This window comes from Lemur catta, chromosome 8 (genome assembly GCF_020740605.2).
Source record: "Lemur catta isolate mLemCat1 chromosome 8, mLemCat1.pri, whole genome shotgun sequence".
Lineage (NCBI taxonomy): Eukaryota > Metazoa > Chordata > Mammalia > Primates > Lemuridae > Lemur > Lemur catta.
In genome coordinates this window covers 39,472,706-39,498,993 of record NC_059135.1, presented here as the reverse complement: position 1 = coordinate 39,498,993, position 26,288 = coordinate 39,472,706, and the positions used below count along the sequence as shown (strand labels likewise).

At 34.7% G+C, this 26,288-nt stretch overlaps 1 protein-coding gene across 7 annotated transcripts in view; it reads right to left on the bottom strand.

The window, feature by feature from the left end:
* Positions 1-26,288, bottom strand: part of HIBCH (3-hydroxyisobutyryl-CoA hydrolase) — a 92,988-nt gene that overhangs the window by 61,179 nt on the left and 5,521 nt on the right. For 6 of the 7 annotated variants that reach the window (XR_006736928.1, XR_006736929.1, XM_045559577.1 and 3 more), the window contains exons 2-6: positions 25,498-25,540; positions 20,921-21,061; positions 18,971-19,055; positions 15,424-15,501; positions 11,352-11,404 (exon numbers count right to left, since the gene is read on the bottom strand). Coding sequence is in view for 5 of the 7 variants with exons in the window: in XM_045559577.1 (XP_045415533.1) it covers positions 11,352-11,404; positions 15,424-15,501; positions 18,971-19,055; positions 20,921-21,061; positions 25,498-25,540 (400 nt within the window). In the remaining 2 variants the exon portion in view is untranslated. The remainder of the gene's footprint in view (positions 1-11,351; positions 11,405-15,423; positions 15,502-18,970; positions 19,056-20,920; positions 21,062-25,497; positions 25,541-26,288) is intronic. The other variant, XM_045559578.1, reaches the window with a different exon arrangement.

Here is a 26,288-nt window from a genome sequence, read left to right as displayed (position 1 = left end):
ATATAACATATAATGGGGCCAATCATATAACTCTTAAAAATCGGTTATTAAACACTCAAGTTTTAGAAAACAAAGATTTCGCTGAAAGCCTCTATCTCTGACTTGTTAAATGGCATTGAAAGCAAACATACCAATCATCTCTGAATACCAGATGTTTTTGAATAAGTTGAAATAAGAGGTACACACATAATTACAAAGTACCCAAGTTTATGTCAGTTGCTCACATTGTAACATATAAATTTCCTACGTTATTTTCTTTTCACATTATTCAGAACTTCTATTTGATTGTTTTAGTGCTCATTCTTAATCTCTTTTCACCAGTTTCTCTTTGACATCAGAGCTAAGTGACTAAAAACTTAACGTATCTGGAACAATGTTAAGCACTTAAAAGTTCTATAAATGTTAGCTAAAGAGAAAGGGCCTCATTTCTGCTTCTTTTAATTTTTCATTACAATTTCCTCAACTCCTTCAAGTGTTTTCACACTCATTTCAGCCATTTATAAGTTCTTAAAACTTTTAAGCATTTCATTAAGAAAATACTCAGAAAAACATATAATTTCTTATAAACTTTGTATACTGCATGCTAAGCTTAAAATTTAAAAGATCATGTCCATAAACATGAAAATGAATAAAATTCTTCAGTCACCCTATATCCTTTGATGTCAACATTTGTAAATTACACCCACAATGTTGAATATACTCTGTATAAGGAAATATGATTGTTATAGGTATTCTGTTAGGACATAGTCAACAGAGAATATTAAATTATATATATTTCAAGACTACATAAAATCTTATAAATTCTGGTAAAAATAAAACACTAGTTATATTAATCATTCCACATATTATTTTAAGTGTCCTTGCCTTATATTCTGTTCCCTTATATTCTGTTTATCACACTGCAACTGAAAGTTAAGGAATGTGTTGCTAAGAACTGTAATAGAAAGGGTTGGACTGGATTAGCAGTTTCAGACTATGTTCTACTGAGCCCTAGGACTCAGAAGAGCTGGATCAGTCTAGAGCTGTCGAGAGCAGTCTAGAGCTGCCCAGCAGGCAATCTCCAGGCCTCACTGGCTGACCCTGCCTCAATCATAACTCCTCTGGTTATGCCCCCACCTCTTTTACTTAACTTTGAATTCCATGAACAGCACATGACTATACTCCCCTTTATTAAACATTTACATATAAAGGTGAAGTCTGACCACAACCTGATCCTAGTCTTGTCATTCTCTCCCTAGAGATACACAGCTATTATCAATTTGGTAAGTAACCCTTCAGATTTTTGTCCCCCAATGTAACGCTAATATTTGAACAAATGTATATATCTATATGAGATATATTTTCTATGTAATAATATATAACTGTCTATATATAAACTCAAGCTGCATTCCATGGCCTGCAAAACTCTACATAATTTGGCCCAGCACCTCTCTATCTCCCACCGCCCTTCCCATGCTTATTCTACTAGCCACAGGGGCTTTGGGTCATTCCTCCAAAATTTCAAGCTTTTACAATTTGAATTAATCATAAAATTTTAAAGTGAGAAAGACATACCAGAGAAAGCCAATGCCTGTTCGATCACTACTTTTTTCCTCTAAAGGAATCTGCTCTGCCCAGCAGTAGCTGAACCAGAAATGGGAATAGGACCCAAGGGCAGCCAATTGAGACTAACCAGAATACTGAGGGCTGGGGAACACTGAGGGCTGGGCAATAACAGTGGTGGGGGAGGGTGTGAGTTAGATAAGGTTCTGACTCTTAGATATTTAAACTAAAACACAGTGGGCAGCTGTCAGTCGATGACAGGCAACGAAGCTTAAAGGTCATCTGAAATTTGAGCAACAGAAGACATGACTGCCAAGTAAAAGCTGAAATTATATGGGGTAGGGACCAAAAAACTGAGAAAGCTGTAGCCTATACAAGACAGAAAACAAACATATAAAAATGTTTTTCTATTTCTACAGAAAGAAAACTAGGCAAACAAACTATTTAAATTTGCCTTAAATCCACATTTGCAGTCCAATTTTCAGGAAGATAAATAAACTGCTGCAGTTTTGTCTTTGTATTCACATTTGATCCCTGAACTTATCTAATAACTGCCCCATTCTCTTTTGTGGATCTGTTTGAGTGAGTCTCTATTCTTTTCAACTAAAAAAAAAAAAAAAAACAAAAACGCCTCTTCACTAGATTTTTAATTAGAACCAGACCTACATTCTGTTATGCTTCAGCATCACACAACATAAGCCCCTTTAGTCCTCTGGCTCGCAGTATGCACTCATTGCAATACTGCTTTTCCTCCCAACACAACTTCCTAACACTGCTCTCCCTGACTAGCCATTCCCATTGCATCTTCTGGAACCCTCATTCCTTTACAAAACAACAATGTAACAGACCAACTTCTCCATAGAGGGCCAACTCCACATCCTGAACTCCGGAGAAAGGAATTTATAAGCCCCATATTTTTTCATGTAGAAACTACAGATCCTGTACTCACTGATTTAGTTCTTTACCTTGTATTACACAATATATTTTGTTTCAGATTTGGCTGATGATAATAGTGAATGAAATAAAAGACTTCAAGATTCTAGTAAAAAGTTATTAATGAAAAGCTTTCGGAGTAACTGGACACTGACACAAGTAGCATTAAGAGCCAATTTTAAAGCCTATCGATAAAGATGAAGGCTGGGAATATTCAAGCCACCTGACTTGGAGATACTAGGAACACAAATGCTGATCCATGCTGAATGGGATATAGAACCCTAATGGCAGATTCATAACTAATTCTTCTACCTCACATCAAAGGATCCATTACAGGTTGCTTCTAAGACGTCCCCCTTAACTTCTGAAATTTGATATTATTTTATTTAACTATTATTCTTAGTACTCATTTGCTAGACGAAAAAAACTTGAAAGTCTTCAAGTTTTATTATATTAACTAATTTTTATACAGATTCATTCTCCAAATGTTAACACTTTATTCCAATTCCTACTCTCCTCAAATACCCTCCCCCCATATTCTACTAAACCCAGTAGTCAAATCTCATTTTTTATCTAAATGAGTGTATCAGTAGCATTTGACAGAGTTAAATGCTCACTGCTACTTTATGAAACGCTTTACTTGGCTTCGAGACGTATTTTCCTGTTTTCTTTCTATTTCATTAGTTGCTCTTTCACTTGTCCCTGACGTCAAAATGTTGATCTGTCACAATGAGCAGATGCCATCCTTCTACTCCACTTCACCTACACTCTGTCCTGTGTACATTCATTCCCTGGGTGATCTCTTCCAACCCCAGGATTTTAAGCACCATCTATAACATTAATGACTTAAATTATTTCTCCTTTCCCAATTTCTCTACTCAGTTGTTACTCTAGCTGCCTATATAACATCTCCACTTGAATGTCTTAATAAATACCTCAACCTTCACACATCAAAAGTAAATATCTTGATTTCTCCTTAAGTGTGCTCCTTCCCTGTCTTCCCTGTCTCAGTAAATAGCCATTCACCAGCTGCTCAGGCCAAACACATCAATGTTATTTTCCTTCCTTCCTACCCCACAATCTAATGTATGAACTGTCTTGACAATTCTAACTTCAAAATACATGCTGAACTGGGCCACTTTTCACCATATCCCCCAATACAACCCTACTTGAAGCCACCATCATCTCTTGTCTTGGCTAGTTTCTCCCGCTCTATTTGTTCTTGCCACAATCTATCCTCTACGCAGAAGTCAAAGTAAGCTTATTAAAATGTACAACACATTATATCATTTTCCTGCCCCCAAATTCTCCAGTGACTTCCCAGCATACTAAACTATTAATGTTATCATCATGGCTGATAAAGTCCTATGTGACCTGGTCCCTTTTTTTTTTTTTTTTTGAGACAGAGTCTCGCTTTGTTGCCCAGGCTAGAGTGAGTGCCGTGGCATCAGCCTAGCTCACAGCAACCTCAGACCCCTCAGCTTAAGCGATCCTACTGCCTCAGCCTCCCGAGTAGCTGGGACTACAGGCATGCACCACTATGCCCGGCTAATTTTTTCTATATAGATTTTTAGTTGGTCATATAATTTCTTTCTATTTTTAGTAGAGACAGAGTCTCGCTCTTGCTCAGGCTGGTCTTGAACTCCTGCTGGTCCCTTTCTACTTCCATGATCATGTGGCCTACCATTGCCCACTTCCATCACTTTCATTCTAGTAAGCCACACTGGCTTTTGTTTTTCCACTCTCTTAAGTGACATAAAATATACATTTAAAAGCACATAAACAGTAACAAGTAGTAAGTATTAATAGTAAGCATACAGTTTCAGTGAATTATCTTAAAATGAACACACTCACGTAAACCCAGATAAAAATGATCAGAAATTCCTTTATGCACCCTGTCAGTCACTACACCCTCCATCTTCTACTATCCTGACCTCTAACTAAAGATTAGTGGTTTTTTTTCTGGTTTTTATCTAGATATAAATAGAATATATATTATCATCTGGCTTCTTTCAGTCAACATTATATTTGTGAGATTGATTCATGTTCTTGTGTGTAGCCATAATTTGTTCTTTTTCATTGTATACCATTTCTTTGCATGAATAAGCAACAATTTGTTAATCCATTCTACTGTAAATAGCTATTTGGGTTGTTTCCCCGCTATTAGGTTGTGTTATAGCTATCACAAATAACAATTCAATAACCGTTCTTATACATATCTTTTGGTGCATGTGTGCACATGTTTTGGTTGGGTATATATCAGGGAGTAAAACTGTAAAAGAGTATTAATTCATTCAACTTTAAAAGATATCAAAACAATTTTCCTAAGTGGTAGTACCAATTTCTACTCCACCAGCAGTATACGACTCTGCTGCTCCACATCCTCACCAATACCTGAGCTTGTCTTTCACATTTCAGCCATTTTAATGAGGATACGTTGGTATTTCATTGTGGTTTTAGTTTGCATTTTCTTGATAATATATGTAGTTGAGTGCTTTTCTGTGTTTATTGGCTTTCTGGATATGCTCTTTTTGAAGTGTCTGTTCTAATCTTTGCTCATTTTTCTACTGGATTTTTGTATTGATTGGTAGAAATTCTTTATATATTCTGTATATAATTTGTCAGATATATATATTTCAAATATCTTTTCAGTCTGTGGCTTTCCTTTTCACTCTCTTAAGGATGTTTTGGAATGAACAGAAGTTCTTATTTTTAATACATTCAATCTGTTGGTTTTGTTTAGTATGCATTTAGTGTATTCTTTAAGTAATCCCTCCCTACCCCCAAGATATTTTCCCATATTATCTTCTAAAATATTAATATTTATACTGTATTATCTTTCATATTTAGATCTATAATCCCTCTAGAACTGATTGCGTTTATAGTGTGAGGTTTGAGACAATATTCATTTTTTTCTATATGGATACACAAATGACACAACACGATTTACTGAAATGAGCCTCTTGGTTTGTTATCCAGTAAGAAGTAATCAAAAGATGATTTTATTTAATAAACCCCTTAAAGTTTATCACTGGATTTGGTTTGCTAATATTTTAAAGATTCTTCATCTATGTTCATAAGGGAGATTGGCTATAGTTTTCTTTCCTTGTAATGTCCTTTGTAGGTTTTAATATCAAGATTATGCCAGCCACATCAAATGTAGTAGCAATGTTCCCTCATATTCTATTATCTGGAAAAGTTTGGGTAAGATTTATACTATTTGTTCTTTAAATGTCTGAAAGAATTACAAAGCGTATCCACCTAGGACTGAAATTTTCTTTGTCAAAAGGTTTTTACAGATTTACTTTCATTAACAGTTATTATGGATTCAATTTCATTAATAGTTATAAAGATTTTTTGTGTCAGTTTACATACATTGTAGGAATTTGTCCATTTCATCAATATTTTGAAATATACGAGCATAAAGTTATACATAACATCATCTTATCATCTTTTTAACGGTTATAGGTTTCCAGAAGGATGGAATTTTTCATTTCAAAATTTGTAATGTATTTTGCTTTTATCAATCTCACTAAGGATTTATCAGTTTTATCAGCCTGAAAAATTTTGGGCTTTGATAATCTTTACTGTTTATTTTGAATTTCATTTATTTCTACTTTGACCAATTCTACAGTTATCTATTATTGATTGCTAACTTAATTCCACTGAGGCCAGAGAACATATTCCATAAGATTAATCCTTTGAACTATATTGAGACTAATTCTATGCCCAATTTTGGAAAATGTTCCATGCACACATGAAATGAACATGAATTCTGCAGTTACTGAGTACATGTTCATTATTTATTAAATAATGTTCATTCAAATCACACATGTGCATGTAAAATATGTATATTTGTGAGATTGATTCATGTTCTTGTGTGTAGCCATAATTTGTTCTTTTTCATTGTATACCATCTCTTTGTATGAATGAGCAACAATTTGTTGATCCATTCTACTGTAAATAGCTCAGTATGTATACATACTGAGTATGTTTTTGTTTTAAGCTGTTATTGAAAGAAACGTGTTCAAATCTTCTTCTATGATTGTGGTTTTATCTATTTCCGCTCTTAGAGCTTTCCAATTTTTTTATGAATCATTTTCAAATGTTTGAAAATATCACCAGTAGAGTTATTTCAGATAGGTAGAGGTTTGTTCCTACAGTTTCTCTGCTTTATCACTAGTGTCATATTGTATGCTATGGAACTCATTAAGTAATTCTGTTTAGCCTCATATTCAGTTATAAACTGAGAGTTTTAGACAAGTGCTTATAAAGTGTATTTCTACAGTTGATTATAGTCAATAAAATAATTTTCAGAATCTGACCCTACTGATCTTAAAAGGATGAAAAGCTAAATAGAGTTTTCAACAGATTGAGCTAAGCCCCATCTGCCAAAGGAGCAAAAGTTGGAATTTAGGGCTTGCCAAGCTGGGCCCCTAAGAGCTACACCTTAAGAGTCAGGGTGGCCTGGATTCAGAGTGGATTCAAAACCCAGCTTCAAATCCTCCCAATTCCTGACTAGATTGAGATGATCTGTTATTTTTAATGCCCTTAGCCTAAACATCTACCAGAAACAAAGATATATCTTCCCTGGAGGAAGATAATATCATCCTAGGGCTCAAATAATCTCTACATTTTTAATACTCAATTACAGATAACTCAATTAAAAATAATCATACAAGAACAGACCACAACTAAAAGCAAAGAGAAACAATATGCAACAGAAACAGATTCATAGGACATTCCAATTTAGTTGTTATATCTATTCTATAATTATGAAATATCCTGGCTCAAGTAAAAATTTTTACCATAAAATGTACCTCATTTGATATTAAAATAGCTACATCAGCTTTCTTTTAGTGTAGGATAATATCTTTTTCTTTCTTTTGTATATAAACCTCTGCCTTATATTTATGGTGTCCTAAGCACTCTGACAGTCATTGTTTTTTAACTGATTATTAAACAATCCTTTCATAGTAATATAATCTACTATAAAGAATGCTAATATGGAAAAGTATAGATAACAGTTGAAACAAAAATGGAACAAGTCTATGAACGTAGTCAAACTCATACTCTGCCATCACAAAAATGAACATACTTATTAAAATCTTGCCACCCCTAAAGGCAAGAATTGGGCAATCTACGACTTTTTTTAAAATTAAGAGACATAGCTAGGTGTGTTTTCAGATAGTTCCAATAGGAGAAAAAAGTTGACGCAGCTTTATGGCTTTTAAAGACCATCTAATTATAATTACTTAAAAAAGACAATTTAAATCATTCAAAAATACAAATATGTTAATCAGTAACTAGGAATAAGCATTCACTTCCACATTTCCAGATATTACCATTCTAAACAAAAAGCTATTAAAAAACAAACATGATAATCCTTGCCCTTACAAGCGCCCAGATGATGCTCAAAGGAAATGCTCATTGGAGCAGTCTGGATTTTTCGATCTAGAATGCTCAACTGCTAAGTGATTTAAATATTCTAAAATTTAAAAAAATCTGAAATCTGAAATACTTCTGGTCCCAAGCATTTTGGATAAGGGATACTCAATCTGTAGCATTTAGACTGTCAAGAAAGGGGAGAACTTCAGTCTTTAAGGATACATACAAGTGGCAGACCTGATGGGAGAAAAGGTAAGTTTTTTTTTTTTTTTCCAGGGGACCTCATAAAACAAAATTTTCTCAGGGGTTTCTCATCTGAACCACAGATCATGGTGATCTGACAAATGATATGACTATTTTCTCAGTTCTCCAAGGATAATACATAACTGGTACCATTCTAGAAGCACAGAACAGAAATAGGAGGTAATTCATTACGGCAATAGCTCTCAAACTTAACATGATTCAGAATTACTTGGAGGGCTTGTTCAAACAGACTGCTGGGCTCTACCCCTGGAGTTTGACTCTGGTGTGGGAACCAAGGATGTGTATTTTTAACAAGTTCCCAAGTGCTTCTAATGCTGCAGGGGTATTGCAGAGATAGTATCTTGAGAACCACTGCCTTAGGGCACTAAGACTAAATTCTCTGGTGGAATTCTGGTTAAGAAAGGCTAATATATCTTCATTTGAAAGTCATTTAAGTGCTTTAAAGTATTATAAATATGGAAAACAGAGACCAGTAAGAGGCAGCAGTATCCTCAAAACATCATCATCTTGATTTGTTTCACTGAGGTTTTTTCTTTAGAAATAAACAGAAGAGCCTTGGCTGTTACACATGTAGGAACATACAGAAATACTGTACCAACCTGTACATGCAGGGGGGCTAAAAAATATGGCCAATGTATTTAGACATGGTATGCTAGAGCAATGATTCTCAGGCTTCTATAAAAGGATGGAAGTTCTGCCTACTGTCAACACCAACGGGCAGTTCACCAGTCCTTTCATATCAACACTAGTCTTGAGTTATAATTTTGAGTAATCTCTTGGTCAACTACACCAAATATTTATTGAAATATTTTCAACCATGATATGTCAGCAATATATTTTCTAAGCCCATTCATTCCTGAGAATATTTTTCTTTTATATTTATACTAAATGACAACTTAGTTGGGTAGAAAATTCTTGGGTCTTAACTATTTCACAACTTTTCAACCCATTTACTTTTGGCACTTTGTATAACAGAGAAGTATGAAGCCAGATTTATGTTCCTTTGTATATAACCTATACCCTTCCTTCACCCTTGGTCTGAACACTTGCAGTTGTTTTTTCTTTCTTAAAGCTTGTAGTTAAAAATATTTACCTAAGCTTTTGCCTAGCTGTGGGTCTCTTTTTGGTGATATTATCTGAAATTTTGTGTTTCCTTTAATTACATATGCCTCAGGTTGGAAGTTTTGGGTTTTACTTAAAAGAAAGTCTTCTTCAATTGTATCTGACCATCATTTCTGTTCCAATTATTTGATTTATTTTCAATGGAGTAAGTATCATTCCTTTGTTAGGTTCCCAATATCTTTCTTTCATAGCCATTACCTTAAAACATTCATTCTCATCATTTTTATTATTTTTCTTTTTTGAATGTCTTATGAGAGCCTCTCAAGTTTGTCCTCCACAGATATAACTGCACTATCTGTAATATCAAATTCAACTCTTTCTAATCCATTGCCTTCAAAGTGGAATGTTAGTTTTGCTATGTTAGCACCTAGTCATCCTTCCCCATGTCACCTGTTCCCCTTTTCAGCCTGTAGCCCTTTCATCTGAGTCTGCTATCTCCTTATGAGGTTTCTTTCCTATTTGACTGGGCCACATTTATTTTTTACATGCTACTGGGTACACCCGGTGTTTTTGTTTTCATTTCTTCCTGGTTCCTTTCACACTTGTAGGGCAGCTCTTCCTTTAGTGCTTCAGATTATTTCCCTTCCCTTTATTCTGTAGTTTTTTCGCAGAACTTTTATTTTCCCATGTTAACACTTCCTTGACAGAGCACAACCAACCCACATTCAATATCTGACAACAAGCAGAGAGGTATAGATTGCCTTTGCTAGTGGAATCCTTTTCCAAAATGATGTGCAAGATCTAAGCAATAGCCAGTGCCCAACACGCCTCATTTAGGGTAGTTCTACTAGAATAAGAGGAGGACTTCTTATATTCCAAATAACTAAGTCTCTGAAACACTGAACAGGTGGAATTGTTGAAATTCTACCCTTTGGCCTCCTACTTCCTACCTACCTAGCTCCTATCTATTGTCAGGGCTCAGAACATTCTACCCAAAACATGGCCCCTTGGGGGTCATTCTCTGACTTTCCCCCACCTTTCTGTGGGAGAGCTAGCCACAAAGAAATTCTCTGGCTGACCTCTCCTGAAAATACATCATCAAACCCTCATTTGACAAGTGTCTACCCAGCACTATACACCGAGGAAGGGAAGGATACACAGAGAGACAGATTCTTGAATCTGAACACACATGCCTACTTAAGTTACCCCACTTTATTACCATCGGATCATACCCTTTTTGTCCAATCATATTTCTACATGACTGTCCATTGTTCATCAAACCTAAGCATAAAAATACAGTTTTCTCTAGGTCTTTGGGTCTTCATTTCTGAAAGTTACCATGTCACGTAAAGCTTTAAATACATTTGTTATGCTTCTCTTGTTGATCTGTCTTTTGCTATATGGGCACTGGCCATGGCCCTTGCAATGGGTGAGGAAAAGATATTACTTTCTCTCCCCTCCACTATCCTTCTAGGCTCAGTGCAATTCACAATCTTTTCCATGCAGCCCTTTTCCTGCCAAGATGACCCATTCTGACCCCTCACTTCTTTAAAGCCTTGTCTTTGGTATAGTCAGTGCCAAAATTTATCACTTGTCCTGTAACTATGTCATGTTTCCTTCAACTCCATATCAAATTGTTCAAGGCCAGTTACATTTTAGACTTCTTTGTAATAGCACAGACGCAAAATAAATATTTGTCAACTGATAGAAATGCAGTTACAGAGAACTTCATAAAGAATCCAAACACTTCCACGTAGGTGAAATTCTGTGCCAAGTAAGAAAAAAAAAACTTAACATTCCAGTTTCTCTTCTGAAGCTGTTGAAAACAATCTACTTCCAACAATACTTATTTGCAAATACAAAAAATGTTCTACATACCTAAAAAAAATGCAATCAGCTTCCATTGCTTAAAAAAACCTTGCTAATTCAAAAAGTTAAAATAGCATATAACATAATTAAGAACACAAAAGACTCTTTTGGGTTGAGATAGTCTCAAAGTACTACAAGCAAATATTATATCCCAAATATGCCAAGATCCAAAATCCACACAATTTTGTTTCAATGAATTCTATTGTATTACATTCATCACCTCACTGTTTAATAATTAACTTAATTTTAACACAACTCATTCATATTCATGATCAGAATAAAAGTCTACTTACCCCACCCATTGTAATTCCATGAATAAGGGCAACATAAGGTTTCTGGCAAGAATCTAAAAGAAACAGAGCTGTAATTTTAGTTGCAATGTTTAAAATATATTCACTTTTTCTACAAATCATGTGTTATACAAACTCTATATTTTCCCTAGGAAACTTTTGCAAGAAATATCAAAGAGGACTAAATGTATAGCTTATAAAATATATTATTTTTTAAATGTCAATCCAAACACAATCCTGATTATCTATTGCACACAGGAAAAAGCATGGACTGGAAGTCAGAAGACCCAGATTCTTGATTCTTGTCTCAGCTTTATCATTAATTGGCAATTCAACTGGGCATTAAATGAGATATATATATACATATGAAATATATACATGTTAACATCAGGTATGTGCATACCATATGTTAATATGATATCCATCTAGCAATTCTGTAAGTAGTGCCAATTAGCCAACGAGCCACCAAAGCAACTCTCAAATTTCACATTCACAAGGACTTCCATTGTCCTCACCTCAATTTTGATCTGTAGTTTCCCAGAAACTATGGAAAGGAATTTATTCATTGGGATAGAGATATATAAATACACACATCCCATTTCAGCTATAAATACACATATTTCAGATATTAAATATTAGATGCTAATTGATATAGGACATAAATTCAGAATCAAATTCCTTATTGACTATGTCATTACAATGTCTAGAAATTATACTTTGGAGACATTCTCTCTATATGTTAACATTTTACCAAATTCTCTTTTCAAAGTGCTTAGAGGCTTTTTCCCATCTCTTTTTATTTAGTATAGAACTGTATTAATATAGTAGCCACTAGCCATATGTAACCATTTAGATTAAAATTAATTACAATTAAATAAAATTGCAAATTCAGTTTCTTGAACACACCAGACAAATTTCAAGCGCTTAATAGCCATATGTGACTAGTGGCTCTCATGTTGGACAGAACAGAGACAGGATATTTTTATCACTGCAGAAAGTCCTATTGAACAGTGCTGTTATATAGAATATCTGAATGAATAAAACATTTTAAGTAAATTTGGTATAAGGAATTTTAGGATTTAAAGAAGTGATAGATGTCCATTCAATTTGGCTCACTGAGCTAAAATGGGAAAGAGTGCCCTTTCCCTACTCCTACTTCAAAGACACAGAAATTCTAGAAAAAATAAATTCTAAATGTATATCTAAGTTCAAAGCCAACCAAGGGAAATCTCTAGATACCAGAAACAAGTAAGAACCTCAAAGTCAATGGCCAAGTGGAAGCTACAGCTAAAGATTACTAAGGGGTGGCAAGGGAGGAAGGGAAAGGAGGAAAGGAGGGAGAGAGGAAAGGAGAGATACGAGTAGAGGATAAACTCTGGGCCACATAATCTTACATACTTAGCTGCCTGCATAAAGCCTCAAGTTAGGAGGAACTATTCCATTTATAAAACAGCACTAGAAAAACTCCTCTGCTGACTCATGAACTCAGTAAGTAGGTTTGCCCCTGCCTGAGAAAGGAGAGAAAAAAATCTGAGAAAGTGGATGCTCAAGCTCTAATAACCACCACCACTACCAAAACTGAACAAACAAATGAAAACACCCCTAATAAATTTGGAAGTAATGTCTTTAACTTGGGAAAACATTTCTGCAGATATCCAAGTATGACATTTTAAAAGCTTTCCCGCTGACATCAGTAACAGACTACTATACAATCATTCAACAAATTGCAGCCAAAATATCACAAGTCATAAAGATTGGAAGGAGATTGGGAAAAAACTACATGCAGATGATAGAATTGCCTATGTATTTAATACAAGAGCCAAGAAAATCTATAGAAATACCAATAGAATTAACAACAAATTTCAGTGGGTTACTGGATACAAAAAGTTTTTTTTCTTTTTCTTTTTTTGAGACAGAGTCTCACTCTGTCACCTGGGCTAGAGTGCGGTGGTGTCACAGCACTCACAGCAACCTCAAGCTCCTGGGTTCAAGTGATCCTCCTGCCTCAGCCTCCCGAGTAGCTGAGACTACAGGTGCGTGTCACCATGCTCAGCTAATTTTTTCTATTTTTAGTAGAGATGGGGTCTTGCTCTTGCTCAGGCTGGTCTTGAACTCCTGACCTCAAGCAATCCTCTCACCTCGGCCTCCCAGAGTGCTATGATTACAGGCATAAGCCACCACGCCCGGCCTTATAAAAAGATATTAAAATCAAAAGCATTTCTATATGCTAGAAATAGTCACTTAGAAAATGTAATAGGAAAATAACCATTAAATGTAATAACAAAAACCATAAGCTACCTAAGTATAAATCTTAAAGAAAATTTTAAAAAGCAAGATCTTTATGGAGAAAATTTTAAGACATTATAGAAGGACATGAAAGTCAACCTGAAGAAAATGTTCTATAACTGGCCAGATGCAGTGGTTCATGCTTATAATCCCAGCACTTTGGGAGGCCAAGGCAGAAGGATTGCTTGAGGCCAGGAGTTCGAAACCAGGTTGGGCAACATAGCAAGACCCTATATCTAAAAAAAAAAAAAAAAAAAAATTATGAAAAGTTAGGTGGGCATGGTGGCATATGCCTGTAGTCCCAGCTACTTGGGAGGCTAAGGCAGGAGGATCACTTGAGCCCAGGAGTTCAAGGCTGCAGTGAGCTATGATCACACTAGCCTGGGTGACAGAACAAGACCCTGTCTCTAAAAAAAAAAATGAAATAAAAATTAAAAGAAAAAAAAAAGTTCTAAAACTAATTTATGGTGGTGTTTGCACAACCTGGTAACTTTACTAAAAATCATTGAATTGTATACTTGAAATGGGTGAATTTTATGGTATGTAAATTATAACTCCATAAAGTGGGTTTTTAAGTCTACACGAATAAATGAAGAGATATGTCACATTCATGGATGAGAAAACTCAATATCAAACATATAAATTCCCTCCAAATTAATCCATAATTCATTGTCATTCCGATCAAAATCTCAATGGGATTTTTTGTGAAACCAGACAAAAGAATTCTAAAATTTATATGGAAGATCAGAAGTCCAAGAGTGGCAGAGACAAAAGATGTGTAAAAATAAAAATGTCTTAAATACTTCACAGAAGAATTTGGAAACAAAGTAAAGATGTATAAACACTATGATCCATCCAATTCCACATATTTCTAGAGACATTTTTGCACAGGGGCAACAAGGTACACCTTCAGGGGTACAAATATCGATATTAGTAAAAATTAGAACCAACCTAAAATACCCATTAATGTAGAATAGAGAAGTAATGTGGGATACAACCATAATATTGGATACTACAAACAGTTACATTCCATACTAAAAACAATTTATGGAATGATATATACAGTAAGATAGTATTTATATAAGTTTTCAAAACACAAAGTAAAACTTTAGTTGATAAATATGTAGTAAAAATATAAAATATGGTCTAGGATACACTACAAATCAATTACAATGGCTTTTGAGGAGAGATAATGATTGCTTCTAGGGAGAGAAAGGAATGGCACTAAGAAAGCAACAAAATGGACTGAACGAACTTTAAAACTTGCAGTACTATATTTCTTTTAAATAAATTTTAAATCACCAAGCAAAAACAAAATATTGATGCCATTAATTCTGGGCTGGAGGGTACACAGGTATTTATTATGTTATTTCCTGTAATTTAACATTTGAAACATATGCTTGATAAAAGTAAGTACTGTTTTACTTTCAATGAAACCTGGAACCTTGACTACAAAGAAATTTCATTCCCAAGAATTAGGAAATTCTATAGTTCATTTTATACAGAACACTAGGACACAGCTTTTTCTTCTCCAAGAAAGCCAGCCATAAAATCAGAAATCAATATTTTCATGTTGATTTCATGGCAAATAGCAGTTAAGTATAACTTACTAATATTAAGGTATAATTGTTTTGGAATAAGCAGTCAGAATAGTTTGATCAACTTTATTCATGCCTGGCACATAGTACATAAAAATTTAAGAATGCCCATTGATTGTATTTTCAACAAATCATACTGTCCACCTCAGTTCTCGATTCCATTTTCAAAGCTCACAGCAGAGCACACATACCAACGGCATTGTTCAGCATGTATTCTTCTCTGAAAAAATCTTGAGACATCTGTTTTGCCTTTTTAGCTTCTGAGATTGCTATGAAGGGAGAGAGAGAGGAAGGATGGACGGATGCATTACAAATAAAAAAAGTTATTTTCCAGTCAATATAGTTAAATAGATTAAAAATATTATGATAATTAAATATGGGGGGAGGGAGTAAAGTGGGTACTTTAAAATTGCTTGTTAACGTTTTGAAATGGCCATGCCACAGACATATCACAGATCCATAGTCCAATATCAAAGCATCAGGGCAAAAATTCCTATTCTTAACTTTCTATAGTTCTCACAAAATGTTATACTTAAATTAGAAATTATATTAATATATTGCTACAAGCTGCATTTTTTTTCTATTTCCTCTAGCACCTGAATAAACATTTGCTAGATATATCTTTCCCTAGGTAATGTATGTTAATATAACATACATTATATACACATGTGGGCGCAAGTGTGTATGTGTAGTACTACAGTGTATTCCATTTAGTTAAATATTTCCACCACATTCATTTTCCCCATGAAGTATTTATTGGGCATCTACTATGTACCATGCATTGTTTTAAGTGCTGCAGATAACAAGACAGCAATATAAGATGGCTGCCTCGGAGTTCAGACTAATGAAAAAGACAGACTACTAAAACACACTTTCTGCTAGGCCCACTATGTAAGGACGGGATGCTGTCAGAATAGGAGCAAGAAACATGTAATTAAAAGAAGGCTTCCCAGAAGAGGTAAGCCAAAGCTACGTTTGAAAATGTAGGTAAAAATTTCCTAGAAAATGACAGGAAGAAAACTTTCTAGCAGGGGAAGCAGTACCCTGCAAAAGCACAAAGGCAAGAAAGAAAAGAGTAAAATCAAGAATCAAGTAGTTTTAAAAACTAAAGGAGAAAGGAAAAAGGTGAGACTATAGAGGTAAACGAGATAATAACATTCTTATTAACATCAACAGAAATGTAACTTCTCAAAGACTTAGCTACAGCATATTACTGCCTGGCTTAATAAACAAATGTTCAGTAAATATGTGCTGAATAATCAACACTATCAAATGATTTCATTTCTATTGCAATCTATTGTCCACAGTTTGCATCTCCTACCATACTCTTACTCTAGTCAACCTCAATACTGCTATCAAAGTTTCCTTCCATATATTGTAAGCTCATGTCTTTCCTGTCCTTAAGTCCTGTGAGTTATCTACTAAAATACAAATTAAATGTATCAAATATACATGCTTCCTCTTTTATGGGAAAACATAACATAAAAAATTGTTGACTATAGATTTTTAGGCTAACTCTAGAATTCTGATATATCTTCCTTCAAAATGTTCCATATGTTGAATTCTTTTCCTGGTTTTTAAAAAAGATCTGACATCTACTTTTGCCATTCTGAGGCTTTCACTGATATATGTCTGGGGAAAAAAGACCCTTATCTGTTATGCTTTATTTAGTCCTTAGCACTGCCCACCAATTCTAAAAGGAAAGGAGTACGAGTTCTATTACCTTTGGAATTAAGTTCTCTTACTTCAAAAATCTCAGGTTTCCTTCTAATCTTATTCTAATTTTTATTCTATCAATTAATTCCATACAAATTAAAATTAAATGATCTTCACAGTCTTTTTTTTTTTTAATTTTCTAAATGTGCACTCATTGTCTTAGACTATAATTGTTTAAAAAAAGTCCTGGGCCGGGTACGCTGGCTCACACCTGTAATCCTAGCACTCTGGGAGGCCGAGGCAGAAGGATCGCTCGAGGTCAGAAGTTTGAGACCAGCCTGAGCAAAAGCCAGAGCCTGTCTCTACTAAAAAATAGAAAGAAATGATCTGGATAGCTAAAAAATATAGAGAGAAAAAAAAATTAGCCAGGCATGGCGGCACATGTCTGTAGTCCCAGCTACTCAGGAGGCTGAGGCAGAAGGATTGCTTAAGCCCAGGAGTTTGAGGTTGCTGTGAGCTAGGCTGACACCATGGCACTCTAGCCCAGGCAACGGAGTGAGAATCTGTCTCAAAAAAAAAAAAAAAAAAATTGAAACCCTTTGCTTTATACATGTAAACTAGAATAATTCTAGAATTTATAACTATATGCCCAAAGATCAATATAAAGTTAGGCCTATATGCAGAAATAGCTCACAGTCAGAAGAAACTAAACTAAATACATAAAGCTCTGCCCATCTGTAAACTGACAAGCTAATAGGCCTGACTATAGTGGAAAGGCTAATTTCTGGCCAAAGAAGAATGTTTTTAAAATATTTATATTGCAAGCAAAACTATAAATTCAAAAACAATTCAGTTAACATCAGTTCTAGCAATCAAAGTTTCCATTAAACTACAATTTTAAAATTTAGTTACTTTAAATTTAATAGGTGGCCAGGTGCGGTGGCTCACGCCTGTAATCCTAGCTAGCACTCTGGGAGGCCGAGGCGGGAGGATGGCTAGAGGTCAGGAGTTTGAGACCAGCCTGAGCAAGATCGAGACCCCTGTCTCTACTAAAGATAGAAAGAAATTAGCTGGACAACTAAAAATATATAGAGAAAAAATTAGCCGGGCATGGTGGCACATGCCTGTAGTCCCAGCTACTCGGGAGGCTGAGGCAGGAGGATTGCTTGAGCCCAGGAGTTTGAGGTTGCTGTGAGCTAGGCTGATGCCATGGTACTCTAGCCTGGGCAACAGAGTGGGACTCTGTCTCAAAAAAAAAAAAAAAACTTTAATAGGTATTTGAAATTATGTCTTGAATCAGCTTATTTCCTATTTCTAAAGTAATGGTTAACATAAACCATTTGGTGAACAAACCAAAGACTGTTGTCTTAATCCAAAAAACACATATAGAAAATAAAAGGGGAAAAAAAGAACCATCCCTGGACACTACCAATTCCATATGGAACGAAATACATAATGTAAAAACAGTTTTCAGTATACTATACATATAATATGGACAACTAGTGGTGATAATAAAAAGTATATGACTTTGATCCTGAGAACAAGCATTTCTTCTGTCTTTTGTCTTTAATAGTTAAATGTGGACATATTGTAAAGACCTGAACAATTAGGAAAAATAAGAATTCATGTTGCCTTCAAATCATGAATAGTAGAAAAAGTTATGAAACGTGAGAGTATGTCATATTTGAAGAACAGCAAGTCACTCAACATGGCCAGATTGTCAGGTTATGTGACAAACAGAACTACTAAACATCAGCTATTCTAAAATATGAAGTGAACCCACATATCATAACTGGATATTTTGTTTGCAATGATTCAGGGACACAAAATATATAAATTTCAAAAGTGCACATATGTAATGAAAAAAATTCACTCTTCTCATTTTCTAATATTAACTATAAAGTCTTTAAATTTTTATTTTTCTAAGTTAAGCATATGACCTTTTTATAAGAATCTATTGCCTTTATGACAAAAAATTCTAAAAAGTAAAACCAATTACAAATTATTACAAAAATTTGCCAATACTTTATCAGTTCTACTGGGGGAAAAAAGTATTTAGGTGAAGGCAGAAAAAGTTTTTACCTCTGACATCACCCCCAGCACAGAAAGCCTTTCCTCCAGCTCCCTTTATAATGATCAGGAAAGTTTCAGGATCTTGTTCCCACCTCTATCCAAGTATAAAAGATAGTACAAGAAAATTATAAATATAACTCATTAAAGATATATGCATATGCATATATACATTCACATACATATGGATGTGTGTGTATACACACACATATCATTTTATAAAGCATATCCAGAAGAACAAATCCCATTCCATTCCTCATTGAATGAACTTCATTTTCTTTTCTGAGATAAAGTAGAAGCTATTTCAACAAGGTTATTAGATGAATCTATTTTGTGATACAAATTTCAAGACAGCACCTGAAATCTTTGCCATAACTTTGAGACCAAGACGAACAAATATGGCTTCATAATGTTACATAAAATTATAAATTTGGAGAACAACCCAAAACTGCTAATAGGGCAATAACCTTTCTACCGTGGTGATATAGGGCTCTCCGTCCTACTGACAAATTTCTAAGTAACAGAGTGAAACCACTTATGACCAAATATGCAAGTGATTTTGGATTGGTGAAGACAGTGTATAAGTAAATAGGATGAAAGAATCAAGAGCCAACAGAAATTTGAAAGGCTAGAACAATGGACCAAATGACATTAGTTAACTGAAGACAGAAAAACTAACATGGGTTCTATAAATTCTAAACAGGTTGCATATCCCTTATCAGAAATGCTTGGGACCAGAATTGTTTCAGATTTCAGATATTTTTGAATTTTGGAATATCTGCATATATATAATGAGATACCTTGGGGGGTGGGACTCAAGTCTAAACATGAAATTCCTTTATGTTTTATGTATACCTTATACGCATGGCCTGAAGGTAATTTTATTTTTTCTTTGGGGATGCTAAATAAACTGTGTTTTGTGCATCTGTATTTTGACTGAGACTCATTACATGAGGTCAGGTATAGAATATTCCATTTGAAGCATCATGTTGGCATTTAAAAAGTTTTGGATTTGGGAGCATTTCAGTTTAAGGATACTCAACCTTTGCTACAGAATAAATATATGAATGCACAGGGAAGAGATATAGCTGGACAGATGTGATTGTCCAAAAGGTTCACGTGGACTACATTAATAGAAATATGTTATTCCAACATGGAAGTTTCTACTTTCTTCCACTCTGGTCCAACTCGAATCTGTAACACTTGGCTTATTTCTATGTATCACACTTTAGGACATACTGTAAGGTATCCCAAACAAAAACACAAGAATAGAAGACAGACTCATCAAATGAAGAATTAAAGAACTGGTGGCCAGGGGTAAACTAGTATTTATTCAACACCTACATGGCAGACTGCATTAGGTACTTACATTAACTAGTCACTTAATCTTCACAACCATCCTATGCAATTGTCATCATCCCCATTTCACAGCTGAGGAAATTAACTTTCCCAGCCTACAGTTAATAAAGTAGAAATCTAAACTTCAAACCAAACAGTCTCAGTTTAAGTCCTGTGTTTTTCTACTGTCCCAATACTGTTCACTTAGAAAAGTTTATGGCCTCCTTTAAGAAACAGCAGGCTAAGCAGTTTAAAAACAGCTGTTTTCAAATGAAAAGGCTGTAATGTGGAAGCAGATTACATTTGTACGGCTCATGCCCTAAGAAGCAGAGCCAATATCACTGGTTGAAAGGTCAGAGAAACAAAAACACAGGAAGAAACATGTGAACAAATCAGAGCAAATCATCTAGAAGTGGAAGGGGCTGTCTCAGCAGGCAATGAACTCCCAGCACCAGGGGTGCTCAAGGATAACCACACAGCAAAAGCAATTGAGGACTCAACAATCATCAGTGGAGCTTGGGCACAGATCCCAGAGGGTCCTAGGATGGGAGAAAATATCAGAAATGTTCTATTATGATATACTTTTAAAAGGATCCATATTATTGCTTCAAGAAAAATACAAACCTTTAGCTGTGGATAAATCTGCCGAATCATATTAAGACTCAGTGCATTTAGGAACTTTGGCCTGTTCAGTGTTATCACTCCTGCACAACCTTTTCGTTCCAACAGTACGTCTCCTGCTACATCTGTGTGCTTGGACATTCTCTGTATAAACAAACATTAACTTTATAAAATTAATTAAGTTTTTATCACAAGCCTACATCAAAACATAAGCAAAAGATGCAAATCTTTCATGTTAATAGGAACTAGAGGAACAAATAACTAGGTACACCTGACAAAAGTTTCTAAAGTTATTTAGATTCTGTAGATGGACAATTCCAAAGCAAACCACACACACCTAAATATTTACATTTTTATTTCTGCGTAAACTGAATCAAGTGGTTTAGAGTAGAGCCTAGTCCTCGAATTCCTAGGACTATGAAATACTCTTAAATCTTTTAATTTATTACTGTATACCAAGTTCTATGTTAGGTGCTGAGAAAGCAAAGATGAATGAGAGAAGGCAAATAATTCTGACTACAGTGGCTATGCACAACTTGAAAATAAAGGTGATACTTGAGCTGGGGCTTAATGTATACCAAGAAAAAGGGAGGTAGAAAAGTCTAGAAAGAAGGAACAGCACATGCTAAGCCACAAGCAATGAATCTTTAGAAATATTAAGATGTTAAACATGAGAGGAACAAAGGCTGGTTGAGGAAATGAGTGACAAAGGGTAGGCAGATAAGTAGTTTGAGGCCAGATTATAAAATGACAGACTGGCTGGGCACCATGGCTGCGTAATCCTACCACTTTGGAAGGCAGAGGCCAGAGGATCGCTTGAGCACAGGAGTTTGAGGTTGCAGTGGGCTATGATCATGCCACTGCACTTTATCTAGCCCTGGCAACAGAGCAAGACCCCTTCTCAAAAGTATATACAAATAAATAAAATAACACAACAGGCTTAAATGTCATTATAGCTGAAGAAGTTGTGTACACACTGATTTAGGGCCTCACGAAATATGACTTAATCACTGAGTCTCACTGCTCACATAATATAGGGTACTGATTAATATAACACTTGTAAAGAACATGGTTTTAACTATATACCAACTTCCCAAGACTCTGCTATACACAGCCATCAGGGCTCGTGGCACCACCATCCTTAAAACATTCCTTTATCTAAGGACAATACCTTAAACCCCATGTGGAAACAGTGTGTAATATAAAATTGAAAGTCAGTTTAAATTAGAAAATTTACCTAGAGAATGTCAATTAAAACTAAATATCACACATTAGCTAAAATATAATAAAACCCAGAAGTCCATATTTTGACTATAGTAAGCAACATGTTTACACAAAGTTTAAGTTCTTTTTTACAAACCCAAGTTGCGTATTTAACATTGAAGTTAATTTTTATTAAAATTATCAGATAAAAATAATTTATGTGCACTTAAAAGGGTTATTAAACAGGCTGTATCTTTTCAACTATAGTTCAACTTAACTATAGTAAGATTTTTTTTTAACTAAATTGATAAAGATCAAAAAGTTGGATATCCTGTGACATCCAGAGTGTGAGTAAACAGACATACTATGAAAGCAGAAACTATTACAGAACCTAGGAAAAACAGTCTGGCAACACATTTAAAGCACACACTCCGACACAGTAATGCCTGTTTCAGAAATTTACCCTATAGATTATACTTACATATGGGGCAAAATGAAATGCATACAAGGTTATTTACTACCACATTATTTGTAATGGCAAGAGACTGGAAATGACCTAAATGTTTAACAGTGGGAAACTAGTTAAATAAATTATGGTCATTCATGCAAAAGCATGCTATGGAGCCTTAAAAAGAATGATTAAGGCCAGGCGTGGTGGCTCATGCCTGTAATCCTAGCACTTTGGGAGGCTGAGGCAAGAGGATCACTTGAGGCCAGGAGCTTGAGACCAGCCTGAGCAAAAGTAAGACCCTGTCTCTACAAAGAAAAATTGAAAAATTAGCCAGGTATGGTGGTGTGCACCTGTAGTCCCAGCTACTTGGGAGGCTGAGGCAGGAGAATCACTTGAGCTCAGGAGTTAGAGGTTGCAGTGAGCTATGATAATGCCACTGCACTCTATCCTGGGTGACAGAGCGAGACGCTGTCTTCAAAAAAAAGAAAAAAAATGATTAAGCAACCTCTCCATACACTGTTATGAAACTATCTCAAGTGCAGACAGTGTAATTACTATGCCCCCACACAGTACATGGAGACATTCAAATATACGTAGGGTTATCTATCTCTAAGTGGATACTCAAGGAATTGCTAAAATGTTGTTTCCAGGAAGGGAAACTGGGCATCTAAAAGAATGGGGTAGGATAGCCTCCTTAAATTCTTTTGAGTTTTGTACCATGTGTATGTACTACCTATTCAAAACAATATTTTAAGTAATTTTTTAAAACAGTGATAGATTAGAGGTTTAAAAGGTACTAAGCTATATGACTTAGAAAACCATTTTTAGTTTTCTTACCTTACTGGTACTAAAATCTGTGGTACAAGAAAACTACACACAAAAATAAAAAAAGAAAATAGACTCCCAAATGTCTAATTTCATTTTCCATAATGTCGACAAAACACATGAGACAAGTTTACTTACCAGCTAAAGAAGAACAGAACAAAATACAAATATAATCCAGGATACAAGGAACTATAATTTATGACAACAAATACAACCATAGTGGCCAGATAATTGAAAATAAAGAAGCTTTAAAATTAAGTATGTTTACAGAGGAAAGTGTAAAATGGAAAGCAACTTGGCATATGTACAAGAAATCCTTAAAATGCTCTTCTGAATGAACAATCATATTTTAGAAACTTATCCTCAAGAAATAAGCCAAAATCTAGTGAAACATTTATAGTATATTATAATCTATGTTAAAAATATATACAAATACACAGAAAAAAACAGAATGGCCATATATACATCAAACTATAAACAGTGATTCGGGGTCACCTTTGATTTTCTATATTCTTCTGATTTTTCTACAATAAGCATAATAAATACTTGATTACTTGACTGTCTCAAAGGATTAAAGTACAATTATTTATAACATCGAAAATATAATAGATTTATGATACAACCATATAATAATGTATAGTTATTAGAAAATGTGTTCAAATATTTAATGGTGTATAATAAAAGGTTCATAATAAGATGCTCAGTGAAAAGGGTCAAAAATAGCAAATATACATGAGACAAAGATCAGAAGGAAATATACTAAACTGACTAGATTTGGGTAGGATATTGGTTATTTTAATTTTCTCCTTTTAACATTTTGATTTCTAAATTTTCAAGTGATCTATCACAGGATTTTGAAATAATTTTAATGTTTTTTGAAATTATATCCATTTCAATATATAACCTTGGTCATTTGCAACTTTTCTCAAAAATATTTTCTAAAACAAGTGTATCCGAATACAACCTTTATATGACTTAGAGATTGCAAAGATTCTCTCCTTGCCAAACTCTAGTCAGGCTCTTCTGAATTCTCTTGCCAACTAGACCTTGAATTGTGCCTTAGTGTTTATCTCTACATTGTGCAATTTTTACAAACAATCCTGCTAAGTCAGTTTAACCAGAATCTCTCACCCTTGTTATCTGATCACCCTCAATATGTGTTCAGGTTCTTCATTCTCTACCACGTTTCAGGTAATGTCTGATCACCCAGGCCTGTCTTCAACAAGAATCCTATTAGGTTGGTTGAGTCAGAATCTGCCCTTACCCCTAATGTAAACCTCTTAGTAATCTTCTGTTCTCTAACACACCCACACATTCCCCACTTCCATGCTACAAATTCCCATTTTTCCTTGCTGTATTCAGAGTTAAGCCCAATTTCTCTACCCTACTCCAAACCCCACTGCAGTGGTCCCTATAGCTATTGCAACAGTCCTGAATAAAGTCTATAAGGCCAATAAGAAATCTGTGGTATCTTCACATAAAACAATGAGAATTAATTGAGCTAATATACATCAAGTATTTAGTGATATAGTAAGTGCTATATTAGATGACTTGTTATTTTTATGTGCAAGGTACTTGTTGGGCTCTATAAGGGAAATGAAAGTGAATAAAAATTATTTCTTCCTTACAATCTGATAAACTAAGGACATTTAAACTTTTTATTAGTACAATAACAGCTAATATGTATAAAATGATTATTATATGTCATGTACTATATCTTTATGCATTATCTCATTTATCATTTAAAAGCATTCTAAGGTAGATACTATTATTATCCTCACTTTATATACACACACACACACACACACACACACACACACATATATCAAAAGGGAAGCTGCAAGAGACCAAGTAATCTGCCCCAGGATTATGTAATGAACCCATTCTTTATGCCTGGACATTCTTTTAAGATCCACGCTCTTCAGTATAACCTTATGCCATCCCCTACAAGATATGTGTGTCAAGTCTTGAAGCTGTAAAGTTCAGAACCATGCTGCACTAAGGTCCAAGGAACCTACCATCCCAGTATTTCTCTGCTTCCCTAACATTTTAAATTACACATATAATGTAATAATGCCAGCAAAACAAAGTGGAAACTTACCAAATGTTGCAGTATGATATTAGTCCTTTTGAATGCATTAAACCTGAAACAAATGTAGAATATAATGAGCATAGTAATGTGAGTAATCATGTCTCAGTTTACAAATATTATATCATCTTTTGCAATACCTCTTCTAAAGGGTATAAGAACAAAAAGTTCAAAAAAATTTTAACTCTCATTCATTGCTGGTAGGAACACAAAATGGCACAGTCACTTTGAAAGACAGTTTGGCAGTTTCTCACAAAACTAAACATACTCTTACCATGTAATCCAGCAATATGTTCCTTGGTATTTACCCAAATGAGCTGAACACTTAGGTCCACAAGAACACCTGCACATGAATTTTATGGTAGCTTTATTCTTAATTGCCAAAATGTGTAAGTAATCAAGATATTCTTCAATGGATGAAGGACAAATTAACTTTGATACAACCATACAATGGAATATTACCCAGCTATAAAAAGAAATGAGCAATCATGCCACAAAAAAACACGGAGAAAACTTAAATGCATAGTACTAAGCAAAGAAGCCAATCTGAAACAGCTACATACTATGTTATTTCCACTGTATGATATCCTGAAAAAAGCAAAAATATGAAATCAATAGAAAGATCAGTGGTTGCCATGGTTTGGGAGAGGGAGGAAGGGATGAATTAATGGAACACAGGAGATGGTTAGGGCAGTCATACTAATTAGTATGATGCTGTAATGGTAGGTAGATACATGTCATTATATGTTAATATTTCTCCAAATTTCCTGCCCAAATTTTCAGCTCAATTTTTCTGTAAACTT